This window comes from Bombus pascuorum, chromosome 2, assembly GCF_905332965.1.
Source record: "Bombus pascuorum chromosome 2, iyBomPasc1.1, whole genome shotgun sequence".
Lineage (NCBI taxonomy): Eukaryota > Metazoa > Arthropoda > Insecta > Hymenoptera > Apidae > Bombus > Bombus pascuorum.
In genome coordinates, this window is record NC_083489.1 from 14086251 (window position 1) to 14109528 (window position 23278).

The window sequence follows — 23278 nt, forward strand, 5'->3', positions numbered from 1 at the left end:
CTAAACGTGATAACTCGACTCTCTGTGGCTTTATCTCCTACGCTGTGTCAGAAGTAATTGGATCCATCTATTTAAACGACTTTGTTCGAGGAAACCGTATTTACATTTCCTTTGTGAATTATTCTATGAATTATTTTCAATATTATTGTTTTACTATGAAATTCTCCTTAAAAAATGATTCTAATGAGTTGTTTCATTTTTGTCAGAAATTAAGTATATCATATTTATAAAAATTTAATCTGTATTAAAACATAGAAAATTTTCAATAAAGACTATTAATAATTTGTGATCTAGAAAATATAAAAAATTTCCTAATCTTGACTCATCACTAAAAAAAATTTCTAAAGGAATCCCTAAAAATTACTTCCGCGTAATACATCCAGTGTTGATTAACAAGCATCATGGAGGGGTAAATTAGAATTAAAGAACATACCACAAAAGCACACCATGTAAACCCTACTCTAATTCTCACCATGAATCACGTGAACGCGAACATTACGTGATTCTAAAAATCCGTGTAACACCAAGAGACCTCATTCTATGGCGGTAATTGTGCATTTTCATTTAGGTTCGCATTTTCGATATCGGTAATCCGGCGAATGTAATTTTATGCGGCGTTGATAATCTCCACGGGACGAATACGTTTGATCATCTCATCGATGCACGACTACCTCGCGCCACAATGTGGCTATATTATTATTGCAGGGTGATATGCATAGTAGATGAAATTACCTGATTTAGTGGGATTTATTTCAATGATATACTTTACTTTAAATATTATGAAGTTTAAAATGTGATTATATTAAATTAATTAATATTTTTTGAGGTTATGATCAGTTTTTAAGTTTGATACTTTTTAAGATTATTATTATATGATTTAATAGGATTTAATATGTTTTATCTTAAATTTTCATGATTTTGACAATTAATGTAGATACTAACTTTTCTTGTATTGATTAATAAAAACAGAACATTTCTGTTCTTAACCGCAAAATTTTATACACTATCACGTATGAACTGTATTTGGGATATCTAAATCCATTTTTGCGAACGATACCAGAAATGTTGCAAAAAATGTATTGCAAAACAGGAGATCATTTTAATATTTATAGCTTTTCGCCTACATAAAAAGTCGCGATTAAAACTTGAATGGCGGTTCTTTTCACACGTTATATCTCAGCATGCAGCCTCTTCATTCTATATAAGCGGCTCGTTAAGCACTGAGGAAGGTCACTGTACTAAAATTATTTCCCTCAAATTCTCCGCATTTTTAAAAATCCTCCTTCACTGAGGTTAACTTTCTCAGCAACGACCACACATTTTCTAAACGATTAATCAATTTCATCATCTTAATTTTATAAAAATCGTGGGTTTTAGAATTCAAAAATTCATAGAATATACATTTCATATATGTTATTGAAAATTGTTTGAAGTGTAGTAATTTCATAATAATAAAACTGCATAGTTGCATTAAAAAAATATATGTTAATATATAATGTATAACAGTGTAGAAAACAAAATCAAATATTCTATCAAGTTCCTCTCATTAAATCAAACAACTTATAAACTAAAATATTTTCTCATAATAGTTGAAGAAGCAATCTTTATGTGTTGCATGAAACACAAAAATGGTTAAAACGCATACTTTATTTTTGGAAAAGCAAGTTGACGTCATATGGCCTTGAATAAGATTTTAACTCCTCATATTGCTAAAAATGTCTCAAATTACGTGTTTTTACCCTCGAAACGTGCAAACTTTAGTTCCTGATCGTTATATCAGTTTCACCGATTATGTGTAGCCTTTTGAGAAAACTATCCTTTTCAGGGTCACCCTGTACATATACCGGGCTGTGAAATGGTGGTATGAAGTGTAACTGTATATACTTGAGCGTGACGTAAGAGAGTGCTCCATCCCCTCTATTACCTGCCAAAATGAGGCGTATGAACAGTTCTCAAACGACTCCTATCGTCAATACACGAAATGGAGATTTCTAAAGACGCTTAAGTGATTTTCCAGTGTTTTTTTGACTGTTCGAATCATCAATTAGTAATAGGCCGACACAATGATATTCTTCGATATTTTATTTTCATATCATTCGACATGTTTCATGTGTTTTACATCCTTTGAATGGTTGATCTGGTTCTTCTAAAATAATAGTTTACTTCATTACGTTATTAAAATTAGTATTACTTAAAAAAGTAGGAATTATATATATTAAAAAAATAAGATAGTGATTAAATAAAAATGATTTAATATTTTAAGTAATAATAATGTTAATAAATTGATTTATTAGAAATTAAAAACTTAGGTATGTTTTTAGAAAGTTAAATTATTCGTATCATTTTTCAATATCTTTTAAATGGCGAATTAAATAATTCTTTATTAAAAATAATAATTACATATTCGAGTTACATATGCAATTCTCTCTAAACGAAATTAACGTAAGTTAATTAACAGGAATTAATTAGGTGGGTTAAGTTAAACAGAATACGACGCTATTTAGGGTCAGGAATGCGAAGCCATACAGCGAAAAGACACGTACACTGTAGCTTGAAAAGCACGTGCCACTGATGCTACCAACGCATGGAACGCAAAGAAATGGGATGATCGATACACCAGTCATAAAGTGCCACACGTTTGACATCGATTTGCTTTAAAAGACACGTAACATTCATGTCATATCTCGTAAATTAAGTATACCAACTAAGTATGTTAAAAAAGATAGTAATAAAGTCCTAAGATTTACTCTGTATATAGTATATGGAGTTACTTCTACGTGCAATTTTCATATAAAAATATCAAATGTGTATGTGTGTAATAAATTATATCATTTTAGAATATATAATTTTGTATTACATTATATGAAATGATAAAGTTTTATTGTCAACCGATATCTACATACTTAAATAGTAAATACTACTATTTCAGAATATTATTCTACGCTGCCGTTTAGTATGTATATATACATACATATCGAGTTAATTTCAAAACGACTTCGATCTCTAAATGCGTTGACTAATAAATCCTATAATTTCAGAATATTATTCCACACCTCGTATCTGGTAACAAAACTTTAGAGCCACCGAGTATAGTAATTTAACATCGAATAACAAACTCTACGACTTCAAAATGCGATCACATACAGTATACATATAACAAATTTTCGACCAAACATTGCAACAATGACCCTGTATAGTCACAAAAATATTTGGATACTTATCATAGAAAATTTTTTCCTTACTACGTCTCATTATAGTGCTAAAGAAATTTTAAAACGTTTCGAACAACGTATATGTTTTAATACATATATACATATATATATGTTTTAATACATATATATATATATATATATATATATATATATATATATATATATATATATATATGCATATATACGTATAGTCAGCAACAAAAATACGCGGTCAGTAGTAGAACTAAGTAAGTAGAAATAAGTATCAATGAAGTTTCGTTAAATGCAACTTACTTGCACAAAAATATGAGAATTAATTTCAATTATTGAGTAAATACTCTGTATACTATACAGATACGTAATAAATAAAATTATTACATATATATGATTAATACTAATTCCATTAAACTTCATTGCTACCTACTTCCTTATATAACTCATCTTTGTCCCCGACTATATCTCATGTTCATTTCGAAACAACTAATATAGACAGAATATTTGTAAATTTTTCTTTTATACGCTTTAGGACGTTAAAATTTCAAGGGAGTCAAAAGCAATCTTCGTATAGCATGACACAAATCTTTCTGGGATTTACGACTTACAATGCCGAGTTATAGACTAATCTACCAAAACTGTGATTTTTAAAGGATGATAATCTGGAATCTCTATGGAACTTTGTCTAAAACTTTCAACTTATTTTGTGCATTGTATTTTTTGTTCATTTTCATTAACGATTCTCTTAGAATCACCGCTTCAGTTAAAACTTAACGGTTCTACATATTTCCTTAATGATTTCGTAAACATTTTTAAAAATTCTGATAAATCTGTCGGTGCACATATTTTACTTCCACTACCTTATTTTATTTTTGTCCCTGACTATATTCATAAACATTTTCTTTGTTAAGTGTTCGAATATTTTCATAAATCACTGTTCTTCCTTTTAACCGTTCCTAAAGAAATCTTTCTAACTTTCGAAAGCAACGCTCGTTGCTACGATATTCCGTCTCTGGATGTTCGAAAGGTTTTAACTGATACTTTCCTCCTCCATGGAAACCAAGGCAACCGTCACCGTGCCTCTTCTAGAAGATAGTGTGTTCAGAGACGCGTACATAATATCACGCAACACTTGAGAGAACAGGCTATGGGTGAAATACGGTCGATTTAATAGACTGGAACTATTGTATGAGATGTAAAATGTTGAAAGCGTACAAGCCTCTGTATCCTGCAAGATAACATTTCATCAATTCGACCAGAGTTTCGGGTTTATTCATTTCTTAAATTTATGCATAATTGCGGTCTCGAGATAACAGGATCTCGAACAAAACTCGAGCAATTATTGTGGCAGCCACTCAACTGGATAGCGCAGTATAAAGTGTAGAGTACTGTAAAGATTAGGTCTATAGAGTCGTGTATAATTTGATGAATTAATTCGTGTCTATAGTGGATGACGAAAGTATTTGAACATATATTTGTTTTTCTCGATAATTATTTAGCGTGTAAATCAATTAGATATAATAGAGTGTTTAATATTCAATAGATTTACTTAACACGCAAAAAAGCCATTAATATATTTTATACCGTTTCTGTTAGGTATCAGGCATTTTTACTTGTAAATTGAGATACTTTGATTTTACAAAAAATTTTATATCTGTAGTCAACACATGGAAAGATAAATGTATTATTATGATACATATAAAAATTCACTTTTACATACATGCTTTAGAAAAGTTGCCTTTTTAAGTTTGCACTTAAAGCTTGGCTGTTCTATGTACTTTATACTTATTTAAAAAAATAGTATATCAGGCATACATAGTATCATATAAATGATTATGAATTTCTTAATAATTAATAATAACTGAGCCAATTCTTACCATTAATAGTTACTTAATATAAGAATATAAAAATATGCCATAGTAAAGTTACTGTGTTTGTTATTTATATATGAAGATAAAAGTGGAAAAGGTTGCTTATTCTTCTGTCACCTATCTGAAGTTCGATAACGTAATAATATTCATGTTAACCATTGTATTCAATAATCTTTTAATGATTATTTATTATTATTTTAATAATTCAGTGATGATTTTTTAACATTATTAAATATTACTTCATGTATCTATCACCTAATAAATCTCACATTACTTTTTACAAGAAAACATTCCATTTTGTAGAATATATAAGAAGTTTCAGTAAAATCTTATTATAAATAGAACTTATGTACGATATTTACAAAAATAAAAAGATGGTGCATTAAATTCTTCGATTTTATTCTGCTGCAATTTTAATGTCGTTCAATCAAACGTTGTCCGCAGTTAAACGGTCATAAAAGTTAAAAGTATAATAGGAATATAAAAATCATAATAACCACATTAAAAATATATCATGGCTAATTTAAGATAATCCTGTGGAGAAATAAAATCTATAAAATCGTTATTGGTCGTATGATAGAAATATGACACATTGATTGGTAATAGTCCAAAAATATGCTTATTTTATTTCACATTTACTCTTCGTTGATGTTCGTGCGATTTATAGAAGAGAAACTTTGCCAGAAATTCTTTAATTCAATTTGCTTTCGTTAATATTCTATTACGTTCTATAATGGTAGTAATATAAAAAGAATAAAAGATGAATTACTAATATACAGTAGTAGTTAAATATTAATAATTTAATTTTTTACTACAATTTAACTGTTAGATAAAGATACTTTTTTGTCATTGTTATATTTCACCTTTATTACCTTAAACAAATAAATCTCCATATGAAGTAACTTCTTATATAAATTATATACAATTTAAATTTTAAATAGAAATTAACTTACAAAAAAAAAGAGGAAATCAGAATTATTTTGAAAAAAGTACATTTCGTTTTAAAGGAAATATACTTTTTGCACAACTCCGCGTAAAGTAAAACAAATGCTAGTGTGTTATTCGCTTCTGCAAAAAATTAATACCACAATTCTTTCTATCGATGGTAAAGCAAGTAACACACAAAGAACAATAAAATTCGAATTCCCCTTTGGAATTTCCGCTTCCCACCTCGCGAGCACCTCTGCAATGTCGTTTATCACCGGAAGAACGAGTAGAACGTTAAAAAGGGAAAAAGGAAACTTTTCGTGCTCGTACCGCGTGTTGAACGTGCAAAATGATGTTCTAACGAACAAAATACAGTGCATTATACAACAAGCTCCGCCAGCTCGGAAAATGCAATTTTCCATAGAGATGGATAACGGAGGGTGGAACTCTTAACTTTCAGAATACAAACCATACGGAAGTTTGTATCCAGGTCTTTACTGACAATGTTGCAGAATCTTACAAAATTTATATTTCTCATTAATATATTTATATTTATATATAATAGAATATTAATTAAATAGGAAACATCATATATAAATATAATGTATTATATAATATAATAATATGTTTTTTATATTTTTTATATTAGGCTTTGGATGAATTTTAATGTTCTCAATTGGGAGAAATACCTCCATCCCTCTTTCAAGGAAAGCAATAGATATTATAAATTTAGTACAAAAATAGTAGTCACATTATTTAATTTTCTATAAAATTAAGCAATAGTCGAATTATTTTCTATAAAATTTTCTAATTTTCTATAAAAAGAAAAATAACTAATTCTAAATTTCAGATAAAGTTTCGGGATGATACATTCTTATGTAGATTGAAACAAACATAATTCCTGCATCCAATGAAGCTACGATATCACGGCGGTCGCTGAGCAATTTTCTGATTCGTAACCGTTGGCCAGAAAATTACCTTCGGCATGGTAGCGTGAAACTCTTTTTATTGCGGTCTTGCGATAGGAGCTAGTTGCGAGGAAGTTTTAAAATCGCCATTAATACAACGCGTCCTTGGGAGGTTTGATAGAAAACGTGGATTAAAAGCATTTCTTAATTTTACTTATTGAAAAAGAAAACGGATCACACAATAACGTCGCACTATCCCTTAACAATTGTCTATCTTTAAATTCGTTTAAAAGATTCATCTTCTTAAAAATTTTAGTAAGTTTAATTAAAAAATACCAGGATTGAAAACGTTTTTCAAGTTACTTGATGAAGAGAAAAGGAGATGACATAATACTGCGCTATTTGTTGGTGTTATATATATTTTTTTTTCCTTTGTTATTGTTATATATTTATAGTTGTCTATTTTTAAGTCTGTTAAAAAAATTAATATTTTTAAGAGTAATAAATTTTTTAATTTCGGGAGATTTTTTTAAATTAGATCCATCTATAAAAATTTTTAAAAATGAACGATAATTCAACAAATGATAGATTTTTAATAATTCAAAAGGCAGCGTTGTACATTGAAATTTATTAATGACTCCGCAACGCACGAACTAGCCTAAATTTAATTTATTATCGAACAAAGGAAACTCATATATTTTACAGCCGTTCCACGTAGTTGTATCTTCTTTCTTCTGTTTTCTTATTTGTGATTCAGCCACAGTTTGAACGTCCTCCGATATAACGACCCTATGCTCTGTTCCTCGTATTCTATAAAAGGAAACGGGTGACTGGAAATTGAAATAAGTATTATCGTTATATGAAAAAGGCAGTTCAAGTATTTCGTTAATGATCACCGCTGAATTGCCTGCGACTTGCTTCGAATTCGTTAAAAATTCTCAGTGCTTGGCTTTGATACTCGACGATCTTTCCAATTCTTTATCTTCGAGTTAATTATGTCTGTCGAGTTTGTCTCCAGAAAAAATAGCTTGGTTTTTTCATTACATTAAAGAAAAAGATATGCCGTATAAGACACATGAAATATGATAATTGAATATTTTCGAATGGCATAAGAAAATGAAATAACAAAATTTTGTATAGAAAAATTGTATAAGAAATTTATAATATAGCTATCGCAGACAAATTTCATATATCATTATAAATATATGTTACTACACGCGTAAACGACCTGTAACCCTAAATTCATCTACATATGTATATCAGTCGATGTTAACAAACATCGCTTCAATTCATAACCTCACAATATCTGTTCCACCAGTAGTACGTTTTCGAATATACATTACCTCTTTAAAATAGATAAAATCGATAAATCAACAACAATCAGAAATTCAGATTCAATTCATTTACATATTATTGTTTAATCGAAGAAGAGGACTGTTAGATTGGTTAGGCGAATTACAGCTCGGGAGCCGCTTCCATGTCTCGTTATATGGATCGTCGCGTTTCCATCAATTACGCGAGCTATTAAACCCTGCAATTTGCCGCTTTATTAAGGAAACCCGCGTTCTCGCTTCATCATGTTCACGGAAAATTAATCCATGGAAAAATAACACGACGCTAACGATGTGTCTCGTTAGGAGACACCAGGACTGGCATGGATCGATATTTAATAACAACACGTCGTTTCCATTTTCCTTTTCTTTTGCAGCATCTCGTCTACTCAGGCGGAAGATACCATGCACAGGCCACTTGATGACCCCCCGCCGCCTATGGATACAGAAGGTTCCAACTCAAGTACGTTTTCGAATCATTACATACTTCTATTATGTACCACTGTAGTCTCGTTGGGTCCTCTATTTACCATTTCCTTAAAAAGGTTACAAAAAATTATGAAACATATTTTAATAAGTTTATTATTTAATATTATTACTTTTTCATTTTTAGATAGCTTAGTGTTTCTGCACTTTGTTACATATATGATGGATTTTATACATTTATTATTTATATTTGCAATGTATCTGTTACACATCAGTTTCAAGTTTGAAGTTAACCAAATTTAACACAATCAGTGCTTTGGCAAATCTCTCTAAATATCCTCTTATATTATCAACTATTATAAATATTTATTATTTGGTAAAAAAATTTTTAACATTCAATATACGTAATTTTAGGCGTTAAAAAAGGTTAAGTTTGCTTTTATATATTCAAAAAGGGAAGAAACGAAAATGCTTTAAAAGAAACACCTAGTACATACTACAAGGCTGCTTTTTTCTTCGTCTATTGTTTCGTGTAAAATGATAGAACAATTTTTCACTGTTATCGTAAACTATTTCCATGATTGAAAAAAATGTCCGCATTCACTGTAACACATGTTCCACCAATATAACCGCTAATTACTCGACCATTGTCCGGATTGAATTATCCGTGACGAAGCAAGAAGCCAGTGGTGAGAACGTGTGCAAAAACATTCCAACTTGGTTCTACGCCCGAGCACACCGGATCCTTATATGCATCTGAATGGCTCATCTATCACCATATTCCTGACCAATTGAAATCAATACACGACGAGCACAGGGAACCCATCGTGTACAGTATACGGTATCCACGTGACGTACAAACAAATTTTGTTGCACACATCCTCGTTATTCTATGTTACTACATACCCGGTTTATAATTGGGATTGGCTTTCTTGTTTACGGAAACGCGTTCTACGGTTATTGATTTTATCGTTATTGATCAAACGATTGCGTGTAGGGACGGGCGGAGCTTAGAAATGACGTGCAAATCCTAAATCATCAATTTATAATTAGTAGATTAGTATCGGGGCTGTCTAATACAATGATATAATAACCAATTAATAATATTAAAAAGTTAGCGAGCAGCTTTAGCAGCAGTTAGCGAAGTTATTGGCATAATCGAACAATTTATGTATAATTTGTAAAATTTACTTGTAAAATTTTATTATTATCGCATTTCATATAACTATTTTACTTATTATTGTAAATAAAATATGTATATCCATGTACTATAAAACAACTATTAGAACTATGATTCGATACCCATTCGCACTACAGTCATGTAAGAATTTGACGCATCAGCCATCTAGAGAGGAATCTCAAGAATATCGTTAACAAACGTGTAGGAATGAAAAGAATTGGGAAAGGTGGCGTTAGCGAATAAAACGGCCAACCAGTGAAATTGATTCCCCTACGATATGTTTCCAATTCTAGCCTTTTCACATTATTGTTATACATTTGTAGCTATTTATTTACTTATTTTACGTCGATACATTTCCATATTCTAAAGTTCTCGTATTTTTACGTTCGCATACATATTCAAGTAATTTTTCTATTCGTGATACAGCGCATTATCGTTGTGCCGATATGTCAATAATACCGACATCGGAACTGCAATTTGGCGAGATCATCATTGTGTATGCCTTCACCATCGTCTGCTTGGTAGAAAAGTTTTGAAACAAATAAATTCTTGGCAACTGGTCAAACAAACTGTTTGATGATGTTGTTACAAGTTGCTTCGAAAGGAAATCGTAACGAGAGGTTTCAAGCCTGCCACTTATTCAAAGCTTCTTACGTGCTTTTATTAAGATGTCTGCTATTTCTTTTACTATGTATAGTAGCTCACAAGCGTATTCTAACACTTACAATAGGAAACTTTTATGTATATATTGTATGTGTTGTAGAAAATATTTTGAAATCTCATTAGCATCATAACGAGATAAGACTTTTATGATTATATTAATAAAGTTCGAGTATAATGTAAAAATGTTTATATGTAAAAGTTACAAAATATATCAAAGTAATTAAATAATTAGTCATTCATTACATTAATAAGCTACAATATTTATTAAAAAATTAAAACTTACAAACAAACAAATTAAATATATAGCGTTTAGTAAAATAATTAGTATATGTTATGATAGCTTAAGCTGTAATAAATGTTAAAGATGGTCCTAGTGAATATCGAGGCTTATTAATGAAATCTCTAAAATATGTACTTACACTAAATATCTTGTATCTTTTATAGAATTTTTTAATACCCAAAAATATCCTAATAAATTTTGAGAATTATTCTACACATATACTTAATTCTAGACTTAATTCTACATGTAATTTTCATGTAAATTATCAAATAGTGAATAGTATAATTTTAGAATATAATTCTGTACGTTACATATAGTTATTGCAGTCGAATCTTATTACACTGTTAGAGACATTTCAAAATGTTCCATATCATGCACATAATATATTCATGAAAGATTTCTATGTATAAACATTCATGAGCTGTTCTAGACACAGAATATGATGTAACGAGGTCGTAAGATCGGTCAGTAGTCAAAGTATTCATATTTCGGATATAGGGACAAAGAAAATGACAAGAACACTAGTGGATAAGGAATTTAAACCTCGACGAAGGCCATATGTATATCTATACATACAAAGAAAGTTTTAATATAATGTCATTTTATATGCATTTTGTAGGATAAATTTATATTTATGTTACTATTTCTTTTTCCTTATTTCCATTCAAAATATTTATATTTATATCGCAATTTGTTGAAATAGTGATTAATATTTGTAGTTTTCCTACTTTGATATAGATATATATCTATATAGAAATATAGACCCTATAGTTTAATTCTTCAATTTCAAATTATTATGATTAAAATCATTTGTATAAAGTTGATACAACGTGGATAAAAATATTTAAAAAGAAAGCAGGTTGACATTCAAATACTCACGGAGGATGTCTATGTAATATGAAAAACGGTAAAACATGTAAAAATGTAAGTACATAAGGGCTATAAAAATATATAAAATATGAAAGATGTAGTAAAACAGTAATAACGAGGCAAGGAAGTGAAAGCAAAACCCCATGAAACTTGTATTACCCCTCGTTCTAACGAATAATTCATTGAAACGGAGGCAGAAGATCAATAAGTTAAAGTGTGTATAAGACACGAACGAAAAAATACAAAAGTAACGTGCAAACAATTATTCAAATCAGTAAAATAACGCAAAGAGCATCGAGATCTTTAAAGCGTGCTTTACCAATGTTAAACATAAATATAATTTTTACTGGAATGGACACATACAAGATGTTCGCTGTGGCAAATTTCAATGATATTCATTAAAATGAATACATAATTTTATGAACGAAACTTTTTCGTTTGCTCGTGTTTATTTATAAAGTATTCTTATTTCTTTTAAAATTATACTTTTTAAAACAATATTGCTTTTTTAATCGGATATGCTTTTTCCAAATTAGTTTTCTTAACAAAATCCGATCAAACAATGTCATGCTCGGAAAAAAGACTTCACCTAACTGTATTTCGACCAACCAACTGATCAAAGAGCGATGAAAAAAATCCATCTTGTGTAACAACGTTGCAGAGAATTAAACGCATCTAACCACCGTTAAAATTTATTTATCTTCGCGTTCTTTTTGGATTTACGTGCTGCTCACTGATTGTCAGTTAATTTAATATAAGGTGACCTTTTAAAATGCGTCATTTTCATCCCGTAACGATAGTAGTTCCGATGAGATATCCTAAGACGTGCCCACGCGCGATTTCTATTCTTCGTTACGTAACTTTTTCCATATACCATCCGATATCAGCCGTCATTTGCGTTCCGGAAATTCAGCCTCCTCCGTGAGATTTTTTATTCGACTCACGTAGGAAAGTTGGCTTTATTAGCTGTTTTTCTTTTTTACGCATAATGTGGTAGAAAATTGAAAATTATCGGGGAACTTGTTTAGCAAAGAAATATAATAGATAGGAAGAAGAAAATGGAAGTATTCTTTTCCACTTTACAATTTCATTGTTCAATATTTTATACTAAATACAGAAGTTTTAACTTGTGTCAGAGACTACATTACACAGAGACCGATATCACAGTACTACTCATAATATAGTGACTCAAAATTACAATTAAAGTTACATCAAAAGTTAATTGTAAACTCTGAAGTCTTTTTTTCTTAGTTCCCTCTTAAACTATGTAATACAATCTAATTAGCATTGTCGGTATATAGCGTAAGTTTTAGTTAGCACATCAATTATAAATTAAATCTTCGTAATAAAATAGCGTTAAAGTTAGTCTTTGTACTTGTTTGGCTACGCTCCATGATTCGTCATTATCATCTAATATCATGTTTTCATACGCTGCTTTTTATGTATAAATATAGTAAATATTAGCAACTTCTGAGAAAGAAGGATTTCTTTTAATTCCAACAGAGTAGATAATACGAATAATAGAAGTGAATTTCGGCGGCGGTATTAGGTCAGACATGCCATCAGGATATCTTCGCGCGTAGATTGTCAATATCAAGCAATCTGCTGCCGTTTGGAAGACAGCCAGGGCGAACGACTTTACTCCCTGTGCCAGAACACATGTATAATTCGCCCTACGGTCTACAGTTCCATAGGGAAATAAGTTTACCTTGTCCAACGATAAATACGAAATAACGTCACGGTTCTGATTTGTGGACATTCGAGTGTATTTTATTTCTTACGAGAAACCTGATTATTTCGATGGTATGGAGATATGGAATAAAATCAGTAAACTGGTAAAATAGAATCTCGAGGCAGCTAGCTTGAAGAACTTTGAGAACTCAAACAACTTAAAAAAGAATCCTAGAAGCCCGAGAAATTTTGCAACTTAAGAAACTCTACGACATTAAAGAGTTCTAAAACTTGAAGTATTCAAATCCCAAGAAACTAAAAAAATAGAAATCCAGGAATTTAAACTCTAAGAACTTTAAGACTAAAAATTAATAAAGATTTGTTGTAATCGATAATCAATATTCGCCAAATATGAATGATCAATTGTACAGGAATGCGACGTCGTGATGATGTTTCCGAGCGGAGCAAGCGATGAAACTCTGATGTGGCTCCTAGGCCGTCTTCGGGCGGGAACCCCAGGCCTAGTGGTGCATGTGCGACATCATACTTCGTCAGACACTTATGGCTTTTATTTAACAGCTCCCTTTAGTGTGTAAGTATATTTCTTATATATTGTAAGTTATAATCACTATATTCTATTGATTATATGAAATCTCAAGAACCAAACTGATTTGATTTAAAAAATTGAAAATGATACTTATTTATTGATAGACTATTGAAAGCTGCCGAAGAGGTGCATTTACCAAAGACTTTACGTCAAGAGTTCGGTGGAGGATTGAAAGAATTCGTAGGTTCTGAATCGAGCTGTTTCGAAGGCAGCGATGACGAATCTCGATTCTTCACTACTCAGGAAAGGCAATCGCTGGTCCTGCACCTGCTGCATACTCTTAGGGCGGGTCCGCAGGATCTTCATAGTCTATCCGGACTTAAGATGGTGGAAGGTCAAGCAATTATTCCAAAATGCCTTTCTGCTGGGATTATATCCCAGGTTAGTGTTATTCGCTAAACGATCTTTAATCAGCAAATGCAGAATAATATAAGTTCCTTTAAGGATTCTTGTAAATAATCAAAATGTCTTACTTAAATTGAATCTATAAGAATTCTTAAAGAAATTTATATTATTCTGAGAAATTATTAATTATTATTAATTGTTGATAAGTTATACTTCCTTGAAAATTTTTTAGCTTTTCATAGAAAGATTTGATTGTTTCTTTTCAACTTATTATTATACCTGTGCTTATAAGAAGAAATATATTTTCTTCCAGGTCTTCCCTCTTCACGAATTGCCTGCGTTGGAGAAACTGCAACGAACATGGGTTCGCGCGTTTCTTAGCCCCCAACCCTTGGACGACATTTGTAAATACTTCGGAGTCAAGATTACCATGTACTTCGCATGGCTCGGTCATTACACCACCGCTCTGATCGTTCCAGCTGCAGTGGGTGCCATATATTGGGTAAGAAAAGAAATAAATGTTCCTACAGTCTACAAGTATTAACTATAATATTTGTAGAACATGAGAATATTTTTTCCAAGTAACTATCCATAAAAGCAATTCTGTAATACCGAGTCGTGAAGGTCTCAAATTTTTAGCTAAGAAAACTTTCAACAAAGCTACAAGTCAAATTATGAATACCCAACAATTCTCATATTTTCATTTTATAATTTCCAATAATGTTAATCTTGTAACTAATAGCTTTTTTATAGAGTATGTTCATGATTATTTTAGCTTCTCGAAGAAGATCGAACTCGTCTAAAGCGTTTCTACGAATAAAATTATGTTCCTTCTAACCATTCTTAACCACTTTGTTCTTAATTTCTAGTTTTACATATTCTTGCGTTTGGAATATGTAATGAGTTACGATAAGTGGAAATTCAAAAATCCACAAAATGCACATAATACGCAAAAATATGTGAAATATAGAAAATGTAGTATTTATTATAATATTTACTAGATAAAACAGACTTGTGTCTAGATTCCACCTTTTCAATTATATTGACAAGGATATGAATTTACATAAATACCTTCAACCTAATAACGACGCAGTATAATATTGTAATAAGATTTTATGTAAGTGTAGTATTGCATTGTTAACATCTATCTCGTTTTAACTTGATCTTCCAGGTCGGCATCATCGGCAGGAATCAAGCGGTGGAAGACGTAGCGTACGTTCTGTTCTCCGTCTTCAATGTGATCTGGGCCACGGTTTATCTGGAAACCTGGAAAAGAAGGGGCGCCGAATTGGCCTACAGGTGGGGTACTTTGGATCAAAGAGATGACCTACTTGTCGAGCCTAGGCCCTTGTTCACGGTAAGTTTCCCGGTGATCACTAGCGCCACTCTCTCTTTCTCCCACACGTTTTTCGCTTTTTCGTTTTAAAACACAGTTAGTTGAAGTTAGTTGTAACGAGTGTAATTCCAATGCTATGATTTCTTTTCCTCTTCTCTCTTTTCCGAAATTGAAGGGCACTTTGGAAACTTCAGCTGTAACAGGGAGATTGGAGCCAACATATCCTAGATGGAAGAGAAACATGTTCCGGTACTTTGTCAGCGTTCCGATTATCGCAGCGTGCTTATTCTTCGTTTTCATTGTGATGATCCTCAACTTTCAGATACAGGTTCGAGACATTTTTTGTACTTTTAGATGAACAAAAACTTACTGAATATGGAATACTTGATTAAATACATAATTTGTTAAATACAAGATGAAAATGTAGAAGTTTACAATAAGATAGATCTAAACAGATCTAAATTCCTGACACATACTTTAATGTTTTTTTAGATGCGTGTTATTGAAAAGAAAATTTTACTTTTGGAATTCCTTCTAAAGAAATTTACACAACATAAAACCATTTCTTAATTAGATATTCCTTTCAGCATACATCTGAAAGAACATAATTTTTGTTTCATTCTTATACATATATATCTGATATAATGTAGATTTAACACTTCATATAATAGAAATTTCATCGCTTTCCTAAAATTAAATACTTTTTGAAAACAAGGAAATCTAAAACTGGTGACATAAATTTCTGTTATTAACAAAAGCATACTATAAATTATAAATTGTGAGTTGTAAAAGTTTATTTAAGAATAATAAATTAGATAGAATAACTTAATTAATTTTTTCCAGCTGACAAATTAAAAATTCCTTCCAACTTCTTGTTATTTGAATTCGATCTTTAATAAATTTCTTCGAAATATTCAAGATATAAATGGAGCGATCAATGGACATTCCCAGTATTCACTGAATCTGGCAACGTGCCTAAAGTCGCGCTTGCAAACTTTTCTTACAAAATCCCATCGAGGAACAAAAAAGTCTAGGAACAATTTAGTTCTAGAGACTGAGACGATATTTCTACCCAACTGTCCAGAACTTGATGAGAAAAAACGCCAAATTCTTTAGCAATTAAAATCAGTTGAATAAAAGCCAAGTGCTGCACGATCAATTTGTCATTATGCTGATGAACTTTCGTCAAATTTGTTAAACTTCTTTGCGTAACGCACAAACTCCATTGCTTAATAGAATTACATTGTTTCCAGATTCTCTAAAATATCTAATAATACTTTTGTCAATACTATGTTTTATAATAATGTACCGTTATTATATGGTGTATGTTAATATAATATATTTTATCTTAAAATATATTATACGTCCACCTAGTATACTTTATGTAATATATTTTATCTCAATAAGCTTTTTATATTATCTGACAATATCATAAACCTCCACTTTTTGACTTTCAAATCCATAACATATTAGTAAAATTAAAAATTACCATTTTTGCATTCTCTTAATTAGAATTTTGTTTTTTAGAGAAATATCATAAAAGACTAATTGATCGATACTTCTCAATCATTTGGCCAGCGAGTAACAGTTCTATTGTTTTTAAAATTCTGCTCTTCTACTTTTTTTTTAAACGAAGCCAGATTCTCAATGTTTCACATATACCCATAAATGTATATGAAATACATTTTACAAATGATTACAGGATTGGTGGGACGCTCGTCTCGAATCGAGAGGACACGCATTCTGGTTGAGTTATGTGCCAAAAGTTCTACTGGCGGTAGTGATAGCTTTAATGGACGAAGCTTACTTCAAAGTCGCTGTATGGTTGAACGATATGGGTACGTATAGGACGTCTAGATGCGCCGAACAACGATTATGTACATTATCTTGGTTCCCATAGTATTGCTATCTCTCTCATTCTCGACACGATTGATCAGCCGTGTGCGAGATACGACATGCGAGAGTGGATGAACATTTTCTATAAAATTCTTCACATCGATTTTGTGTATCTTCACGAGACACATCTGCACGTCTAGTTTTTCTTTTCTTTTTTTCTATCAAAAGCCTATAGCATAAATACTTTTCGAATCTTTCCACGGCTTAGCTTCTTCTAGAGATTAATTCAGAACTATGTATAATCCCTGACTAACGAACATGATTTGAACAGATCTATAAAACAGAATGTTTTTGTATCCTCTTTCGTATTATAAAAATGATATCAAACAAACGAGATACATTATATTATAGATCTTGTTATAATTATATTCCTCTTTCTATTCCACTAATTATTTTCTCAATTTCTTCCTTTTTTGCTTTTTTAATCTTTTCTTTTTCTCTCTCCTATTTTTCATTTCTTTACATACTGGAGAGCAGTCATGTTACAGTAGATAGTATTTGTGATTTTTGTGTGTTGGACGCAGAAAACTATCGGCTCGACACCGAGTACGAGAATCATCTGATCTACAAGGTGGCACTGGTAATAAAGAAGAACTCTCCATTTTCAATGATTAGAATTATTATTATTGTATGTTGTACTAGCTGTATTATTGTGTGTCCTTCTCTAACCGAATCATAGAATTTACACCACTTTCTTTTTCTTTATTTTTCCTTCTTTTTTTTCTTAAAATTCAACGTTTACATTGATTGATATTGACATTGCTTCTCAACCATGGCGATTCTGGAAAACCTAATACATGTCATTGTGAAACATATATCATTCAGTAATTCAAATAATGTTTTAAATATTACTGTAAAGCATGTGCATTTTTTAATGATAAAATACTCACTTATACACTTCAATTCAATCATATACATTCAGTAACAAAAAGAAGATACAATTTTCTTTTGAGATTTCACGCTAATAAAATATAAAAAATTATCGTTATTATTGCAATGTTAAAATTTTTCAATAAAGATAGTTTATTCTATTCTACACAAATTTAGAGGTGGACCATTAATTATAGTATTAAATAAAAGCTCTTCGGCTTCGATTCGATCAATTGAAAAATAAAAGTTTGCTCTGGCTGTCTCTGTCGCTGCATGAGAACTCAATACTCTCCTAGACTATTTTCTTGCTTGCGCTTCTTCAAAACATAATTGTTTAATTGTTAGAATATGACGTGACTTTATATACATGCGCTTATATTTCGTGCATTCTAGTGTGTGTTTAATTCACCACGACAGATAGAGTATACAGAAGAGACTATGTATTTCAGTTTCAGTTTGTAAACTCCTTCCTATCGCTATTTTACATCGCCTTCTACCTACAGGATCAAGAGAGACTTAAAGAGGTAAGGATCCCTTTAATCCCGGTTTTTCCTTCTTCTTCTTCTTCTTTTTCTTCTTCTTCTTTCTTTATTCTATCGAAGCTCTTCTTCGAGAATGTTCATAGACAGAGTTTTTAGACAAACTTAGATATCGTCTCGTTTTTTCTATTACGACTTATCTATCCTTGCAAATTCTTGTCTCTGTAATTAGTATCTAGAAGATATTAGATTGTTTTTGATAGAATGCAAACAGGAAAAGTATATAATGGTTAATCATGATCACAATTTATAAAACAGTAACTCTGAAAAATAAGTAGAATAGATCAGTCAAATGCTAGAACTTAAATTTTAAATATATTTGAATGTATCTTGGAAATTTCTACTCCAAATTAAATGAAACTTCAGTAGAATATAAAGTCTTAATTGTGACGAAACAAATAAAAAATAATAAAAATCTGATCTATGAAAAATCCTATATTCTGAAATTTACTTTAACTCACAATTTAAACAAAAAATTCAAATGAAGGAATATAAGAATTTGTACTTAACAAATTAAAAGGGGTATAGAGAAAAATTATAATTTTAAGAGGTCCAAAAAACCATCTGTATTCTATACTCTAAAACTTACCCTTCGTTTATTCAAAATTAAAGAAACTAAATTATTAAAAAAGTTCGTAAGATTATAAATATTTTTAAGAAACAATAATAAATCTTGTTGGTTATGATTTCAGCAATTAGCCGCACTGTTGATAGCGCGTCAAGTGATTGGCAATTTGAAAGAGTCCGCCGTGCCGTATCTGATAGAGCAGCTGCGATTGGCTAGACTGAGTTTCGAACTTTTTGGCGCGTTGAGTCCCAGCGAGGCTAGGCCGCCACCTGGCGAGGAGGATGACGAAGTACGAAAGAATACGGAGGATAAGAACGAACGTTCCGATGGCGGAAAATGCAAACAGCCGAGAAACGTCAGCCAGGCCGAATTGGAGAGTTCTCTCTACAGAGTAGGACATCCCACTAATTCTCTACTTAGTGACGTTACGTTCAAGGTTTGAACTAGATTTAGCTAATTTCTTTCGTTTCTGATGCACTCACGCAGTTGCGCACTGAACCTGATCCGCCTTGGTGGGCTTTTTAAACGAGAACTGGAATTAGACAACGAATTGAAAAAACTTATAATTACAGTGACTACAAAAAGTATTTGTACATATTCTTATTTACTAATGAAGCATTTTTTTATTTTCAAAATATTAATTTTTTACCTTCATATGAAAGTATTATTAAATGATATGAGATTTAACATACTTAGTCTTAATTAAGTATTATATAAATGTAGTGATAAATAGAATGTATACTTTTTCTAGCTACTGTATCCCTAAAAGAATAAAATCATTATATATTTTTTAATTATCCTATTGTCATTGTGTGTTCTTTCATTATTATATTCTAATAGATGTTTATATATTTTAGAAGTTGAATAATGAAGGGTGCCAAGGTGGACACAGGTTCTTTTATTGATCACATCATAATACTCTATTTCTCCTTTACGGTATCTCTTTAACGATCCTTCGCTGGCGCGTACAGTCATTCTTCGTTCAATTAATTTTATTTTGGGGGCAATCGAAACATTTGAAAGCGATTCTGGTGATAGAAGAAGAAGGGTAGGATTAAACGGAAGAGGTAGAGCTAATGAATGTTGTCCTGTGTCGTCTGATCGGTTCTTTTTGCAAAATTTTAATGATTTTTTTTTTCCGTTTCCCACTGATTCTGTCGACAACGCACAGGTATCTACTAAAAAGGTAATGTCATCTGATCATCCTACCGTTAAATACTTCATCCTTTCGATTACCGACTGCACTTATCATCGCATTAAACGATAAAATAGAAAGAAAGGAATGTTCTATAAACTGAAATATACAGCGTCTTTTATCATTCTTTCAACTGAATCAAGCAGTGAATGTTAAAGAAATGTTCTCTATGTAATAAAGATATGTTCAATTATGTTTTACTTTTACATTTAAAAGACGCCTACCCACTCACTATATTGGGTTCAATTTTCTGCCTGATTGATTCACAATTCTGAAGTACACTGTAAAAAGCAATAGAGTAATCAAAAGGGTGAATGGAACGACTCACAGCTTGTCACGCTAACTCCATGTTAAGCGCTGGCTTCTTATGTTTTGTTCGAAAAGCATAGTGACCCTTGCACTACCTATGCTCGATACATATATTGTTCACCTAATAGAACATTTTTCTGAATGATATCTCTTAAATTATATGTGTAATTAAAAATTTTGTTGCAGGTTTCTTATCCAAATGTATATTATATTATATAATATTAATAATATAATAGAATGTACAAGTAGAATAATTATATATATATATTTCAGATAATAAACCTGCAACGAATTGCCCAGGAAACTTAACTAATTATTTACAGTATCACTCTATTTTAAGAGTAATGTACATGTTATAATTATAATGATAATAATAATGATAAGTTTGCCTCTAAAAGATTTTCACAAACGATTTATGTAGAAATATTTCCATTCGCAGTACGACGGAGCATTTTCAGAGCATCTAGAGATGCTGTCACAATTGGGATACGTCTGTCTGTTTTCTTCAGCTTTTCCATTGGCTGCCATGGCGGCGTTACTTGGAAATCTTCTTGAACTACGCGGCGACGCTTTTAAACTCTGCTTCGTACTTCAAAGGCCATTTGGTCGAAGAGTTTCTAATATTGGAACTTGGCAAGTGAGTAGTGAATACATAAATAAATACAGCAAAATTTCACCTATAAAAGTCTCTGTAAAACCATTGTAATTATATTTATTTATTTATTATTTATTAATTATAATTATAATCGTAATTAATAAAAGTTCAATTTACCAAAAGTTATCATAAATAAAATATACTAATATAAAACATACTACTATCAATTACAAAATGTTTATAGAATAATTCAATTTTTAAATAGAAATAACATGAAATTTTTTTATTTATTAGAATGCCATGGAAGCAATGGGCCTGGTCGCGATTTTAGTTAATTGCGCTCTGATCGGGTTAAGCGGGCAGGTGCAACGAATGTTCCCGGAGATGTCGGCCACGCAAACGATCTTGCTGATAGTCGCCCTCGAGCACATTATGCTGGGGATACGATTCATAATAATCTGCGCGATTCCGGATATTCCGCATTGGGTGGCCACGGAAATGGCCAAAGTAGAATTTTTGAGAAGAGAAGCAGTCAGAAGACTGTCGTCTACTCCGTCACCAGAACAACATCCAGCAACAGTGATAGGTAAATAAACAGTAATATCACGTTTTTAAATATAACGAGCTACGTAATGTAAATCTTGTCGCAACATTCTCCTCCCTACTCCGCTTCTTCTCCAACTAGAGACAATTCTCCTGCTTACGGGACCCGATCAGTATTGAATTCAATATTTTTAAAATGTTAAGGAGTTCCAAAGAATTCCAAGAACTCTGTGGAACCTAAAACAATCAAAAGATGATGAGGAAAATCTAAGAATAAAAAAAGTTCGTGGAACTTAAGAATCTTTGGAACTATGGGAGAAGTTGGAAAATTCTAGAATTTTTTTAAAATTTCGAAAACTTAAGGGATTCGAAGAATCTAAAGACTTGAAAAATTCTAAGAACTTAAGGAACTTAGAATAGATCTGAAAAAGCTCAAAGAGCTCAAGAAATTCTGTACATTCAAGGAATTCGAAAAACTTCGGTATTCAGAGCTCAAGGAATCCCAAGGAACTCCAGGGAATTGTAGAATTTAAAGAATTTAGGAAATTTTAGCTACTCAAAGAACTCAAGAAACCTGAAGTACAATTTTAAAAAAAAAACTTTAGAAACTCTGTAAATTTAAGGAATTAAAAAATTAACCTAAGATATTCCCAAAGCTCGAAGAATTCTAAGGAATTTTTAGATAAAATTTCATAAATTCTCAAGCTGACTGTATAATTTTATTTCTAATAACAATTATTCGCCGACTGATCGGGTAAACACGACGCCCATAATCTCTCGTCCTCCCTCCTACCATCTATTAATTTCGCTCGAACTCAGGGAGATTCGTGGTGAGTCCAGCAGACGGTGAGAGCGAAGAACAACAACTACTTTCCGACCGCACCGGAGAAGTAACATCCTCCAGTCTTCCGGATACACCGACCCTAGCGTCGTCCACCCAGACACCCAGTAGTCCCCCTACACCTAGCGCAGCATCCGTGCCAAGGATCTCAGAAACACCTTCCGCAGTCCAGACTCCTGGTAGCGCAGGCAGCAGTGACTTAAGCACCCAATTCTTGACTGAAAACACTATGGGCAGCGTTCGTGATATTCACAATTCACCTAGATGCTCTATTCCTGGTGCAGAACGAGGTTCGATAGTTTCTTCTTCTTTCTCTGCCCCC

The 23278-nt window shown here is 31.5% G+C and overlaps 1 protein-coding gene and 1 long non-coding RNA gene across 9 annotated transcripts in view; one reads left to right on the plus strand and one right to left on the minus strand.

Annotated features, from left to right (window-relative positions):
• LOC132916652 (anoctamin-8-like) overlaps positions 1-23278 on the plus strand; it is a 29980-nt gene that overhangs the window by 2889 nt on the left and 3813 nt on the right. For 2 of the 8 annotated variants that reach the window (XM_060976818.1, XM_060976819.1), the window contains exons 3-15: positions 8600-8685; positions 13744-13904; positions 14024-14300; positions 14578-14766; positions 15436-15621; positions 15776-15928; positions 17303-17438; positions 18021-18076; positions 18816-18890; positions 19598-19909; positions 21417-21614; positions 21867-22158; positions 22935-23246. In XM_060976818.1, the coding sequence (XP_060832801.1) occupies positions 8600-8685; positions 13744-13904; positions 14024-14300; positions 14578-14766; positions 15436-15621; positions 15776-15928; positions 17303-17438; positions 18021-18076; positions 18816-18890; positions 19598-19909; positions 21417-21614; positions 21867-22158; positions 22935-23246 (2433 nt within the window). The remainder of the gene's footprint in view (positions 1-8599; positions 8686-13743; positions 13905-14023; positions 14301-14577; positions 14767-15435; positions 15622-15775; positions 15929-17302; positions 17439-18020; positions 18077-18815; positions 18891-19597; positions 19910-21416; positions 21615-21866; positions 22159-22934; positions 23247-23278) is intronic. The other 6 variants (XM_060976824.1, XM_060976825.1, XM_060976820.1 and 3 more) reach the window with 5 other exon arrangements.
• Positions 7543-9560, minus strand: LOC132916673 (uncharacterized). Its single transcript, XR_009660158.1, has 2 exons — positions 9146-9560; positions 7543-8758 (listed from the first exon to the last, which is right to left on the minus strand). It is a non-coding gene; the product is annotated as an uncharacterized LOC132916673 (long non-coding RNA).